At 42.4% G+C, this 15,183-nt stretch overlaps 1 protein-coding gene across 2 annotated transcripts in view; it reads left to right on the top strand.

Annotated features, from left to right (window-relative positions):
- Nell2 (neural EGFL like 2) overlaps positions 1-15,183 on the top strand; it is a 319,795-nt gene that overhangs the window by 1,440 nt on the left and 303,172 nt on the right. For both annotated transcript variants that reach the window (NM_031070.3, XM_008765798.2), the window contains exon 3: positions 1-23. This exon is cut by the window's left edge and continues 106 nt beyond it. In NM_031070.3, coding sequence (NP_112332.2) covers positions 1-23 — 23 coding nt within the window. The remainder of the gene's footprint in view (positions 24-15,183) is intronic.

Below are 15,183 nucleotides of genomic sequence, written 5' to 3'. Positions count from 1 at the left end.
GACGAAAGCCTTCCTCTTCCAAGGTATGGCCCAGTGAGAAGCCCCCTGTGTGTCGTGGGGAGCTGGCCCTGCGGCTCTTGCTAACTTGGCTTCGCGCTGCACTGGGGTGGGCAGGCGGAGGGTCCCAGCTGGGGTGAAGGGCTCTGTGCGCTCAGGGCCTGGCTCTTTTAAAGTGGGTTCTCCCCCTTCATTTCCTGCGCCCTCCTCCTCCTCACTTGGTGCACTTGGCGGTTGTAATGGATAGTGCCTTAATTACCGACTAGAAACTCCAGAGGCAGATGGGTGATTTGGGCGTCTAGGGAACAATAAATTGTAACACAAACGCCTCATTTGGGTGGAATGGATTTGGGAAGGAAACAAGATAGCTCAATCTTGGTTAAGATACTGACCTCCCAAAGTTTCGGCGCTGTGGTGCCTGCCCAGAGGAATTCCCTTACGGTATTTCTACTGCACATCTCTGTACTTGAAGCAGAGTACCATGGAGCGCTACCCATTCTTCCCTTCCCATCAGTGGCCAGGGGAAGGGCACGATACTGTTACAATTATTTTGAAATCGTTTCAAGGGGATGTTCACAGAAGCACAGCCTCATATCACCGTAATTGTAGAATTTTAAAACTTTTTTTTCTTTTTGAAGTCAGTGGACATTGGTTATTCATTACTGCCCATATTTCAAATTATATTTCAATATACTGTTCAGTCTTAAGGAAACTTCAATTAAAGAAAGCGGGCAGCAAATTGATTGAGCAAAGCTTTTGAAGACTTCCTGGCTTGCAGGATGGTGCTTAGCTTGAGGGTCTATAAGGGGGCTAAAGTGTCCAAGGAATTCATAGAGAAGCACAGAGGAAGGTCCCGGATCTCGAAAATCAAGGCGTCCTCTCCCACTACACATGGGTATGGGAGGTTCTTATGCTTTTGGGAGCTATGGCTTCAAATGAAGTCGTGCAACTTAGAATTACGGAGACGTTGGCAATGCAAAATGCAACCAACCCAGCACATCTGCCTTAAGAAGCAGACATAGGATGCAACTTGGATGTTTCTGTGGTGGCGCTGTTGCTGCATACAGCCAGCGGGTGCCACCATGGACAGCAGCTCATAAGCTCTCTGTAGGGAGAGGGGAAAAACTGACATGTGTTGCATTTAAGAGGAGTTTGTGTTCATCATAAATTAAAATGTAAGCTCTTTAAGCAAGGATTTCAGTTAAAGTCCTTAATTGGTGTTTCTATTGTGACAAGTGTTTATGATATTTTCTTCACTTTCAGATGCTTTGGGGAGGGTGGGGCTGGGATACTGAAGACAATAGCCTAATGTAATCACGGAAATAGAGCCCAATTGTCAGCAAAATTCCAGTTGGCTAGAGATGTAATTAGGTATAGGCGTTAGGCTTATGCTGCGTGTTGTTTCTGTTTCTCATTTTCAGTCTCTTAGAACAGGGCCTTACTATTTTAGGACTTGACAGTTTGAGTAAATAGGAAGCTTTACAAAACGAGTTTCTAATAATTGTCTGTATTCTTATGATAACCGCACAGGCCCCCTCTAGCCTTCCTAAGGGTACTGGCTTCCTATACAGAATGTACATCTATCACAAGCAGAAACCAGAAATGTACAGTTTTTTGTGAGACAATTGGACAATTACATATCAAACAGTTTGACAGTTTCTAGGCAATAGTCTCAGGGTATCAAGTTTCCTCTTCTAGTTAATTTAAAACAATAGTTATTTCTATATAAATAGTCAGCTTCTTTAAAGTATGTGTTGTGTTTAAAAAGCATGGCCCGTGCTGTGTTTTCTTTTAATTGTGCTCAGTTGGCGGATGCCGGCTCCCACTGGTGAACTTCTTTTGTTTCCTAGATAATACCAAGCTCAATATTAGAAAGAGCAAAGGCTTCACAAATCTAGTTTTCACTCAAAGATGTGGAATTACACTTCCAGCCTCATTGAGTATCTTTGTGTATTAGCCACTCTCTACCGTCTGCCATGGCCTTGCAAGGCCTGCGTTCCTGATATATGGACTGTACTTTAGTAAACTCTTATTATAAGATTTGAATTTTGAAGTCGATGACAGGTGACTGATGGGTGGTTGTGCATCGCCTTGGTAAGGCCTCTCCTCAGACAGCAGGCGAGCAGCAGGTTTGATAAGGACTCAGTCCTGCATTGTGCTGTTTCCCGGGATCCCACGGGGCTTAGAGAGACAAGAGCAGTCATACCACCAAGCGTTCTGAGGTTCCATTTATAGTAAATTGAGAATGCTGCCAGTATTTTATATAGTGTGTAAAATGTCATAGCAAGAATAGAAACATCAACAACAAAAAAGAAAAACGGTGAGGTGCTCCGCTCCCAGATTTCATACAAACTTCATGTACAAGTTTCCTGTGCTATCAAATCTATTCTAAACGAGCAGAGGTGATTTCAGAACCACTTGTTGCTTCTCCAGCAGATGCCAAGGCCCCCTTTCCGTCTCATCCCTTTGCCGTAAGAACTCTCAAAACACATTCACCTCATGACTTCTTACCTATTTGGTATTTTTCATTTTGGTTACTTTATTTTCTCTTTCTGATTTCTGGTACATTTAAAATGCATGTTGGCATTTTAAAACTATGAATGTTTTAATCTACGAATGTACTTTTTTTTTTTTTAAAAAAACTATGGTGAAATCCGAATCTAATACTTAGCCTTTTGTTTTACATTCATGGTAAAACCCTATGCTTCCAAATGCCAGCCTTTTCCTGAAACACCAACCATAATACCGCAGTACTGCTTTACTCTTGCTAAACTTTGATTTACGGTTGCTTTGAAAACGTAACGAGATTTCAAATCCAACCATTTCTTAATCCATGCGGGCTTTGGGTCATGCCTATTATAATAATTACTTAATTCGTCTGGGCGGTAGTTTGGAGTTCTAGCCATTTCTGGCTGTAATCTGACACTTAGCCTCAAACACACTTATTAAGCTTTAAAAATTACAGTAGCGTATGCTGGAAATGAAAGGACTTGCAGCAGGGGATAAGGAGTTCCAATTCTAAGGACTATGGAAACCGCGAACAGATTCTCCCTTCCTTGCTTTGGAGCCTCGCTGATGTTTTGGCAGATAACAATCATAATAATTTTCTTTTCTCTCTGTACATGATAGATCGAAAAGAATAAGGCATGCACACAGAGTTAGCCTGGGTTTGATCGTACAGTCATCCAGGCTCCCGAAATAGATAATCTCATCTGTCGTCTTACGGAAAAAAAATGCCTTCTGAAGTGCTTGTAGATTGCATAATCTCGTTAACTCCCAAAGGGTAGATAAAATCAAAACATTTTTTCCCTTAGTTGATATCTTAACACTAATCCTTCTTAAAGAACTTTTCACCTGCGAAGGAAAAAGCGTCCCTAGGTATGTGGTGGTAGGCCAGTGACACAAGTTAGGCGACTTTGTTACAGCACATGGTGTGTCGAGGGCTTGCCTTCAGCCGCGTGCGAGCTGCACCCCTCATAGGTGTGACAAGACACTTGAAAAAGCAACTTGAGGGAACGATTAATTTTGGTTTGCAATTCGAAGGGGAAGCCATGACAATGAGAATGGCTGTGTCTGTGGTGCAAGAAGCATGGTGGGTGAGGGTCAGGCGTCTTATGTGTAGGCAACAGAGGGGGATGAAGACTGATGATGTTCAGGACTCTCTTTCTCAGTTTTCTCTGTATTCAATCTGAGACCAGAGTCCCTGGACCACCTGCATTCAGGGCCCGTCTTTCTTAGTGAGTCACCCTCTCAGACACAATCAGAGGTATGTCTCAGGCTGTGGATGCTCTCTGATAGAGTAAAAATAACACAGTGATCAGAGCGGGTCTTAGAAACCAGGTAGACCCAGGCAAAATGTCACAAGTTATGTTACTTGTGAGGACACTGGTGAGGGTACTTACTTCTCTGAGCTTCAGTACCCTTGCTGATGAAGTGGATGCTGTTACAAGTTAAGTTCACAACAATCCAAATTATTATTCTACAGTTACTAGGTCAGTGAAACTAATTTTGAACCTCCTGAATTATGAAATAATAAGTACACTAATAACTGATAAATATTGTTATGTTTTTGGTTTTTTTCTAATTTATCAGTGATACGTAACTAACGTATTTTGTTGCACAGAAGTGGCTGCTTCTGTAAGACATGCTTAAACCTGTGGAAATAGCTTTGGAATTAGGTACTGGGCACATAGAATTCTGAGGAGCAAGTCAGGGCTTCTATTTTTAGGCTTGGTATCAGTTGAAGTCGTCTCTTTGGATCTTTAAATGCCATGTAACCAATTGTAATGCTTCCTCTTTCATTTCTGATTTGTTTCCTTTGAATATGTTTTTGCTTACTTCAGATGAAGTTATGTTAGTGCTGCTTATATTTATAAAACTGCTCTAGGTCTCAGTTTATTTTATCTCTCTATTCCCTGATCTAGTCAGTCAGTCTGTCTGTCTGTCTGCCTGCCTATCTATCTATCTATCTATCTATCTATCTATCTATCTATCTATCTATCTATCATCTATCATCTTTTTTATCATCTACCTATCATCTACCTACCTGTCTGTCTGTCTGTCTGTCTGTCTGTCTGCCTATCTATCTATCTATCTATCTATCTATCTATCTATCTATCTATCTATCTATCTATCAATCTATCATCTATCTATCATCTACCTATCATCTATCTATCTGTCTGGCTATTTATCTATCTACCTATCTATCATCTATCTATCCATCTATCTATCTAGCTTCTATCTATCTATCTATCTATCTATCTATCTATCCATCCATCCATCCATCCATCACTTACCTATTATCTACCTTTCTTCCTTTCTTTCTTCCTTTCTTTCTTTCTTTCTTTCTTTCTTTCTTTCTTTCTTTCTTTCTTTCTTTCTTTCTATCATCTACCCCCCTACATCTCTATCATCTATTGTTCAACCCTTATTGTCCCATTCTTTCTATCAGCCTTGAACTTAGTTTGCTAATTTTTTTTTGCTTCACTGAGATTCTGCTCTGGTGAAGGGCATTCCTTATGGATGGCTCCTGTGTCTTCCTTATGGCAGAAAGGCAGCACCGTCTCCTTTCATCCTCCGTGTAAGCACATTATTTCCTTCAGTGAGGACCAGTGCTGCTCTCCCAAGGCCTCCATCGATGCTACCACTGTAGTCTTACATTCACCACATGCTTTGAAAAGGCATACATATTCAAGCCGTAGCAATGCCGTCGCGGCTGGGAAAGATTTAATATGATGGGGTCTTTGATATATGACTTCTGGGTTTCTGACCCTGTCATGCGTTGCTAGGCCTAACTTTGAATTCTCCATGGAGCCCTGATATCCTACAACATTTTCTTCTGCACACTGGAGAAATAAGCATCACAGGTCTGCTGCTACCTTGAGCATTGGTCAACCTGACCCAGTAAGCAGCTGCATAGGCCCTTGATTGCTGTGATGGCAGAAATGCTGTTTTCCTGGGAGACATTGTGCAAGGAGGGAAACTTGGACCCCCCTTTTTTTTCAAATAAATTTCAAATAAGTCTCAATTTTTCTTTTCTTTTCTTTTTTTTTACATCATTAAGACTGTGATAAATGAACTTTTGCTTACTCATAAAATGACTTTAAGCCATCTTTCCTATTGTCCTAGTAAAATGTTCCTTCCCGCTGACCTCCGTGTGTGTGTGTGTGTGTGTGTGTGTGTGTGTGTGTGTATACACGCATGCACATATGCACATGTGTAAGTATGGCTGTGGAGGCCAAAGGTCAAATTAGTTTCAATCCTTAGAAAATACCCTCCTTGTACTTTGAGATGGGGATTCTCAGTGACCTGAGGCTCTTCCAGTAGTGTAGTCTTTCTGGCCAGTGAGTACAAAGGATCTGCCCAACTCTGCTTCCTCAGAGCTGCCGAGGCCAGCATGTGCCACATGCCCACCTTGTGCGCTCTCTCTCTCTCTCTCTCTCTCTCTCTCTCTCTCTCTCTCTCCTCCTCCTCCTCCTCCTCATCCTCCTCCTCCCCTTTCTCCCCTCTCTCTTTATCATTGTCATCATCGTCATCGTCATCATCATCATTATCATCATCATTTTAAAGATAGAGTTTCTCTGTGTAGCCCTGGCTGTCCTTGAACTTTCTCTGAAGACCAGACTGACCTTGACCTTGCAGAGATCTGCTTGCCTCTGCTTCCCCCGTGCTTGGATTAAAGGTGCCCCTCCCATTGCTGGGATTAAAGACATGCACCGCCATTTGGCTCCCAGCATCTTTTGTATGGAGTTACAAGACTGAACTCAGCTCTTCATGCTTTAAAGCAAGTGCTTTACTGAGCTTTTCCTGACACATAGCAAATGCCTCATCCTTTGCTCTAGTTTTCTATGTCCTTTTCTGACGAACTTCACGTTTTAAAAAATGTATTTCTGCTCTGTTTTTATTTTGTTCCTGGTTTTCACTGTACATCTGGCTAAAGCAGCCAATGATATTCACCACACACCTTGAAGATTGTGTTGCCTTGAAACGTCTTTCAGATGAACTCGTTCTCCATCGTTCAGCACAGCTTTCTACAAAGCATCGGGGTGTGGACAAAATGTCTCCAACTTTTTGCTAGAGTGTAACATGATGCCTCGAAGTCCAGCTTCCTTAGGAGCCCTCATGAGCAGTCTTCTCTCTGCATCTGCTCCCCGTCCTTCTGAGGACCATCCACTGAGCTTCACTGAGTACTCTGAATGTTTTCAAACCCTTTCCAAATTTTTCACAAACACGGGTGATTAAGTACTGTAACAGGAAAAACCCATTTGTTTTCTGTGTTAATTTCTTTGTTACTGTGACAAAAATTTCTGTAATTTAAAGAAGGGGGGGTCGACAAAGTTGCCTTACCCCCTTTTTTTCTGTCCACGAAGAGCCCTAGTTTGGTTGTTTTGGGACTGAGTTAAGTCAAGACATCCCCGCAATGGGAGAGATCACCTCACAGCACCCCAGAGCCTGGGACAAGATGTAAACACACTGACCTGATTCCTCTGCATACTACAGCTCCATTCAGCTTTCACTTTATCAGTGAATTAATACATTTAGGAAATTAGGACCCTTGTGATCCAGACAAGTTTCAGAATGGCCGCCAACTGGGTGTCAGGCTTTTAACACGTGAGTATCTGTGTGGACACCTCACCAGCAAATCCTAACCCTGTCTTGATTTTTGATGAATTGCTTGTCTGTTTCTTATGAGGTTTTGGACGATTACATCTTATTGGAGATTTTGAGCTTTTTCTACTAGTATTTGTACATAATTTCTCATATTTGGAGAGTTTTCTCCAAATAAGCTGCCTCCTTTCTTTTCTCTCCTTAAAGCTTTGGGACACTAATATTTGCTTTCATGATCTCTTGACCTGTTTCTTCCAGTGCCATATTTTAGGAGAATGCATCTTTGAGCAACCATTTCTGATATTTTGTTCTTCTTTGTTGCTCATTGTTTTCCATTGTTATTTCCGGTTTCAGAATGAGTTTGAGTTTTAAAACATAATTTCAGTTTTCCCAGTGAATTTCTATAATGGGTCTTTAGCCTTTTCACTGAATTATCTCTTTATATTTCTTTTTAAAAGGTCACATTTGTGTGCGTGCGTGTGTGTGTTTGTGTGTGTGTTTGTGTGTGTATGTATATGTGTGTGTGTATGTATATGTGTGTGTGCACACATGCATATTCATTCATGCTAATGAATACTTGTAGAGAATATCTTGTAGGAATCAATCCTCTCCTATCATATGGGTCCCAGAGAGTGAGCTCAGGTTTTCAGGTTTGGCATCTCTTACCTGTTCTGTCTTTTGCTATTTCCTGGAGTGTAATGAGTTTCTCCAGAACAGTTTTAGTGGTTAGCTTTGTCATTACCCTCAGCCAGAAGAGTCCCCTGGGAAGAAGGAACCTCAGATGAGGAGCTGCCTCTGTCAGACTAGCCCATGGGCATGTCTGTAGGATACTTTCTTGATTAATGATCGAGGTGAGATGGACCATCCAACTGGGTAGTGACACCCTTGGGCAAGTGGTCCTTGGTTGTATATGAAAATTAGCTGAGCAAGCTGCAGAGAGCAAACCAGTAAGCACTATTTCTCCATGGCCTCTGGCTCAGCTCCTGACTAAAGGTTCATGTCTTGAGTTGCTTCCTTGGTTTCCCTTGATGACAAACTACAACGGAAGCCAAACAAAACCCCTCCGCTCCAAGCCATGCTTTGTCAGTGCTCGTCAGAGTCGTGGAAGCAATTTTGGACAGTAAGTGTTCTGAACATTTTTGTAAGACAATTCATATTCTTACATTCTTCTCTGGTTCAAGAACTGGGAGAGCATTCTTATTTTCATAATGTCCTCTCCCTGTTTTCCCATGTTTCTTGTTTCTGGATGTCCATTTGAAGCAGTAGGGTCTGGTTCTCATCTTTGTAGTTTGGCTTGTAGGGAACTCATCATCAGTCAGGAAGCCCACGATTTGGGGCAGGCCATTTGATGTCCTGTGTGTGGTGCTCATGCTAGAGTTCTTGGTAATTATGTCCCACATTGTAGGTAGTTGGAACGATTTCCTAGACCCACTAGTGTGGGTCTAAGTTGGTTGACTATATAGGGAGGTTCAGGATTCTGTGCTTACAGGGATGGCCTGGAGCGCGGGTCTATTGAGGGTATTAGTGTTGATTTGGGCCTGTTGTCTCTTTGTGGGAAGGCTGGGTCTGAGAGTATCGGCTTAAAACTAAGGCTGTACTCTGTGTAATCGCTTCATAGTGGGGTGGATCTGATGGTCAGGACAATGGAGGACAGCCCTGTACTATTAGGGGCTAGGATTTATAAAGCCCATGTATGCCCAGGCCTGCAGCCTGAGTCTGTTCAGTGCTGGCCTCCTACTTAGATTACTTTGGGATCTGGGTTTTTCATGATGATAGGTGGGCCTGAAGAACAAGTTTGTCCGGCTAATCTGAGCCTGCAGTTGTAGATGATAACTTGGTAACAGGGTAGTCTGAGAGGACCAACCTGTAGGTAATAGACTAGATCCTGGGGCTGTGGAGGTCAGCCTCACTGCTTCATTTCACCAGAATGGGCCTGTCTGAGGGTATGTGTTGTAGAAGTGGTTCCCACCTCCAGTTCTTCTAAGAGAAGACTCTGGAGACACATTCTCCAAGATATGCTGACCAAGGTTGGGGAGAGCTATGTGACAGGGATATTAAAATCACTCTGCTACCCTCTTCAATATGTCTTCTAAAGTTTCCGTATTGTATCTGGTATAATAATCTGCCATTGCATCCCTTACTGTTTCAGATGGCATTGCACATGTGATCATTGTCCAATTTGGTGTCCTTTTCTATACCAGGAATAGCACTTTTGAGTCGTGGCCCACCATCTGGCTGACATGTTCTTCCTAGGGCTTTTGAACTGATTTGATTTATATGACAGGCTACAAAGATGGCTGAGGGCTAGGAGCAATGACTGCCATGCCAGAGGGTCTGGGTTTGACTCTCAGCTTCAATAATAGGTCGTAAGCAGCCGTAACTGCAGTTTCAGGGGACATATGACTTCTTCCTGCTTCCTGGAATACGCTATGCACGCACAGACAGACATGCAGACAAAGTACCCAATACACACAAAATAAATACAATTCAAACAAAAATTTTATTAATTCTATGATTTTAAAAAATAATTTATTTGATTTCCTACTGCGATGAGGCTTGTCAGTGACATAGACATGTGTTGTCGATTTGATTAAACCTCCAGCAGCTCCAAGACAGTGTGCTAGGCTGAGTGATAATCCCTCAGTCGTCCACACATCCACTCTCTGCTCCCGTGAATGCTGTCATACTGCGGAGGGCACTTAAGCCTGGAGATGCTATTACGGTTACTTAGATAGTCAGCTAGCTTTAAAATAAGAGGGTTATTTTTATTTTAACATTGTCTGGCCTGTCGGGCCAACCAAAGTTTTATTGTGGTAGGGGGAGACATTTGAGTCACGGTCATAGTGACACAATGTGGAACTTGATGGTGCTTGCTGTCTTTGAGGGTGCAGGCAGACATGAGCCCAGGCATGTGGACGGCCTCTATAAGCTCTAAGAGGAAGGGACACATCCCATGGACACCCTTGGCTTCGCTTCCTGAATCCCCGCTGGCCTTCTGAAGGCCGGGCTGTGAGCTAGAACATCTGTCTGCCTCTGTGCGTGGGGCGATTCGGCACAGCACGAGCAGGAGCATCTATTTTGGAGCTGAGAATTCTTGGATTATTGAATTCAACTTTCTTTTGAGCCCTCAGTCAGCTGCCACAAGTCTGTCTGTATGGTGGCTGGAAACTTGGTCTTGAACTTGGTAGTTAAAATTATGTAAACACAGAGCCTCTAATGGATCTTCTCCAGGATTTATTTAACCATGTGCTAATTCTGAGGACAAACATTGAAATTGAGTGTCATATATATATATATATATATATATATATATATATATATATATATATATATATATATATATATCCCACTTATTTTCCCAAAAGTTAATAGATACAGTTAGAGGTAGAAAAGAAAGCCTGACCATTTTGTTAGTGGGCTGAGCTGTTAGTTACTACTGCACACCCAGTAAGTATAAGATTTACCTCTTGACAAGGGCAGCTACAAGTGCTTGGGGTCCTGATGGACACCAGCAGGGTTGATTCTGGGCAGCTGTGGTCATTTGGGAGGGCAGTGGAGGGTGCATGCCATGATCAAAGTGTCACTTGTGTAATGGCGGAGATGACCCATTCCTGCTTGCTTTGGCTTTATTTCACCCTCTCACTCTGTCTGGGTTGGCTGCAGACTGCACTCTTGCAGGCGCCTGTGCTTTCCCATATCCTTGCTATTACCTGTCTGTGACTCAGTGCTTGCTAAGGTGCCAAATGATGGCTCAGGCAGCAGACATTAAGCCCTTATGGGTGTGACATACTTCATGTTGCTAAACTTCCACTCAGCACATAGAACATATGTCACAGTTGAGGCTAGCCCAGATGAGCCTTGAAAGGGTCAGGGGTGTACCTATGAGTGGGGTGCATCTATATTTTCATCATGCAGAAGGACCCAGGTCTAAAGCACAGCACAAGGAGTGTATGTACATAACAGGGAGAAGGCCTGGTGAATGTGGAAGAAGACACAGACAGTTCACACGGGAGTTACTTAAGGATGAAATAGACATACTCACGTGTTTACAATGGCCAGAAGACAGAATAGGGTTCATTTGACCTCCCTTCAAAAGGTTCTTCCAATCCAGAATAATGAGTGAAAGTATCTAATGGGCGAGGGGGGCCGTGTTGCCTCTCTCAGTTTCTTTGCAATTTCTCTATTGTTGTGAAAGGTCACAACCAAAGGCAACCACTGGGAGACAGAGTTTGTTCGCCTTACGTATCCCCATCATTGACGAAAGTCAGGGAAGGAACTTGAGCAGGAACAGAGGAGGGAACCAGAGGGAGGAACTGAAGCAGAGGCCTTGGAGGAAAGCGCCTTACGGGCTTGTCCTCCATGGCCTTCTGAGCTTGTGTTTTTATACAACTGAGGACTCATCTACCAAAGGGTGATGCCACCACCCGATTGCTGAGCCATTCCACATAAACCAGTAATCAATCCCCTACCCTGGACCTGCCTACAGGCCAATCTGATGGGGACATTTTCTCAGCTGAGGTTCCCGTCCCACAGACACATGGATTTGGGTAGAGGGGGTAAGAGCCAATGGCAGGTTAGGATAGAAAGAGGTGTATTATGGCTTGACACATGCCTGATTCAGAAGTGAGGTGACAGGAGAAAGGCTCTGTAGCTCCCTTCTAGAGTCACCCTAACTTCTCAAGCACAATCTTATCGATCTTGCGTTGACAGTCTTGTACCGTGGAGAGAATTGGTAAACATTCAGAAAAGAAGCGAAATCGCTCATCCCCTGGTTGGGCTGGGCTCCAAGCTTGCTAAGGAGTTGGAATCTGTGGTGTGCTCTAGACTTGGCCTATTGGTTGGATGTATCAGTGAGGGTTCTCTAAGGAAACAGAAGCATAATGTGCCTTCCAGTGTACAAGTTTTCTTGATCTGCCTTACTCTGATCTCATAGCTTCTCTAACGCGTATCATCTGATGTACTGCTATACTCAGTTATCATTCTAATTGTTTATTACCAGCCAGTTCCACCAGAAAGGACGAGGATTATTGCTTTGCTCATGGTTATGTATCCAAAGCCTAGTGTTTAGCGAGAACTCCACATATTCATTTCCAACTAAATGATATTCTGTCTCGATTTTCATTCTGTCTCAATTGTGATATCTTGGCATTTGGGAGTCTGTCTTGCTCCTTGAAGCCTTCTAGTCTACAAACTATGCACACTGTGCTCAGTAAACCTTCAGTGAGCAAACACCACGACATTACCCGAGTCATGTCAAATATGACTTTTGTAGCACATTATTATAATGTTTGTGGTTATGTAACCTCAGAAGGGGCTGACAATCCATCCTATCACAGCAATGTTCTGTCCTCTAGACATGAGGACAGCTGAGAGTTGAGAAAGGCAGTTTTCCTCCACACAAGACCCTGAATTACTCAGAGAGGCCTCTCCACAGGCCATGGTGAAGTAGGCAGCATGCTGAAGATCTTAGGCTAACTGAATGCTTCATGAAATTGAAAGTTTAAAATTTCAGTTTGAAGAGTTATGAAGTGAAGAGTTGGCAGGGACACTCATATTCAAATAAGTGTACCAAGAAACGTTTCGAGGCAGATAAAGACTGATTTGGATTGTTTGTGTCGCAGCTCTTCCCTGTTATTGCAGATAAGCCAAACACACTGGACTGTGTCTAGGGAGCCATTGTCAGGCTTGGAAACAACTCCAGGTGGCACATGCTTGGGAGAGGTGGGAAATATTAGTTCAGAGACCAGACACAGCAATGCAGGAATTCCTCTTAGAGACCGGAGACTCATGCATAGGAGGACCTAGAATGGCTTCAGTTGCTTTAGAGGAATGACTCCCACATGTTGGTTTGTAATAAGTATTTTTTCTGACTGCCTTGTTACAAGACTCCTTGTGCCTCTGAGAGTGAATCCCAGGAGTTTATATTTTGGGTTTTTTTTTTTTTTTTTGTGAGGTTGATGTTCAGTCAAATTTGTGAATTCTTTTCTCAAACTGGGTCATCTTATATGGTCTCTAACCCGAATGGCCATGGAGTAGTGGGATATGCATTCTGCAAATGGAAATGAGATACATGTGAAATAAAAATAATAATAAAAAGGCACCATCCCGTGCTAACACCTGCTACTCTCGGGCCCTGGTGATCTCGTCACCTCCATGGCTAGCCCCGTGCAGTGACCACTCGTCTCGCAGCTCTCTTGCTGTGGATTCTGCTCACATGGCCCAGGATCATCTGACAGACCTTAGTGAAAGAGGAATTATTAAGGACCATGTTATTCTGTCTTGGCAGAACTAAGCTGTCTTAACCTATAATTTGTGTCCTCTCAAGAACAGTACAGGTCTGTAGAAGAAATAGGCAGTTTCTGCCCAGTGACTACCTAGCTACAATGTACAGCCTCACCTGGAAGAGACATTCAGTTTCTTCTTTGAATCCACAGATGTGAAATGTTAGGATGAGGTACGTCTTAACGTAAACGTCACATTTTGTGGACTTCTGACATTCTTGAAAACCATCTCTCTTTGTAAATTAATCTGGACTGTTGTCCTTTAACTACTCTCAGCTATTTCTAATTAAAATATCTTGCAAGAACCCTAGCAATTAACTTGGAGTCAAGAATTTGCTATCTGGCCTTTAACTCAAAGGCTTAATCATCTCAGATCCATTTATACTAACAGTTATGGAAGCACTGTGTCTAAGCCGTGTATTCTTAAGTGTGTTGTATAGGCACAATGCCTCTATGAGAGTAAGAATTTTAACCTCAATTTTATATCAATAAGAAATTCTACCAATGAAAACCTTAAATTTATATCAAAATAAATTCTGTACCAAAGTAAGAAATTATGACTTCAACTTAGTAAGTATTGTAAAGATTTCTACCAGATGAGATTATGGCTACACAATCAATTCTAGCTATTTCCTCCCTTTTCAAATTATGGCCATTTCTAAATTCCCCAGAAAGACAACTTAGAATAACCGAGCCAAGGGAACTGGGATGGTGACTCTTCATAACTTCTTATAGCTGAATGTGGGCGTTGAGATACTGTTGAATGGAGGAAAGGATAAGGAAAATGGGGGAGTTGGTTGGTTGGCCTTAAGAAGGCCACACCAAGGATTGTTGTAGTCTCTGATGTCTGTCCTGACTGGATCCAGCTGAAAGTTTCTGAGATCAGGAGTTCAAGCAGGTCAGTTCATCATGTCTGATGATGAGACTCACCAAAGCTGTGTAGTCTGTAATATACAAATCTCAAAACAAATTGTTAGCATCATCAAGATATCAGTATGGATTGTATTAGTCTGAGTAGGGTGTTCAGACTAGTTAGGATGAAATTCTGCTCCAATCCTAAGTCTTCACTCATGTGATTCAAGGGATGGCACAAAGAATATATTTTGTCTGATTTGCTTGAATATAAATTCAGGTGTTATGTCTCTGTCAAACCTGATCCATACAACTCTGGATGTTGTCTAGACACTAATCACCTTTTCTAAACACGCAAAGATGAAACCTTTCTCCCACATCAGCATATCCTTCAGTCAGCCACTGATTGAAGTTTGTATTCCCTTCCAGAGGAATAATAGAACAACCAAAAACTCATAATCCTACTAATTTAATAATAAAAACAATGCAAAACAAATGAATTAATAAATGAACAAATAAATCAACTTGCCATGCCAGGATGTTAAACCAAAACGCCCTGTGAGCCCACATTCAAAGAACATGAGTTATCCTGAAGGACTTCAAAGCTTCCCTAAAACAATTGTTTCATACAATTTCCCTACTATCCTAAAATATCTTTTGCTTACAGTGTAAACCTATTCTCAGGCCTTTTTTTCTAATCTGTCATGTCAGAATAATTAACCCAAAATTCCCGTGGAGCCCACGAAGAAAGAATATGAGCTCCCTGAAGACTGTATTACACCATCTATCTGTTGTGCTCTCTGCTTGGAGCCATGGATATCCATCAATACCTGTTCATAGCAGGCAGCCATCACTGCTCCCTACTTAGGAGTCAGTAATTTTCCCTATCCTAGTTCTGAACCAAAGGTGAAATTCCTCACATGATTAGGACAAAAATCTGTATGTA

The sequence above is a fragment of the Rattus norvegicus genome, chromosome 7, assembly GCF_036323735.1.
Source record: "Rattus norvegicus strain BN/NHsdMcwi chromosome 7, GRCr8, whole genome shotgun sequence".
In the NCBI taxonomy this organism is placed as follows: Eukaryota; Metazoa; Chordata; class Mammalia; order Rodentia; family Muridae; genus Rattus; species Rattus norvegicus.
This window is presented reverse-complemented; position numbering and strand designations above follow the sequence as displayed.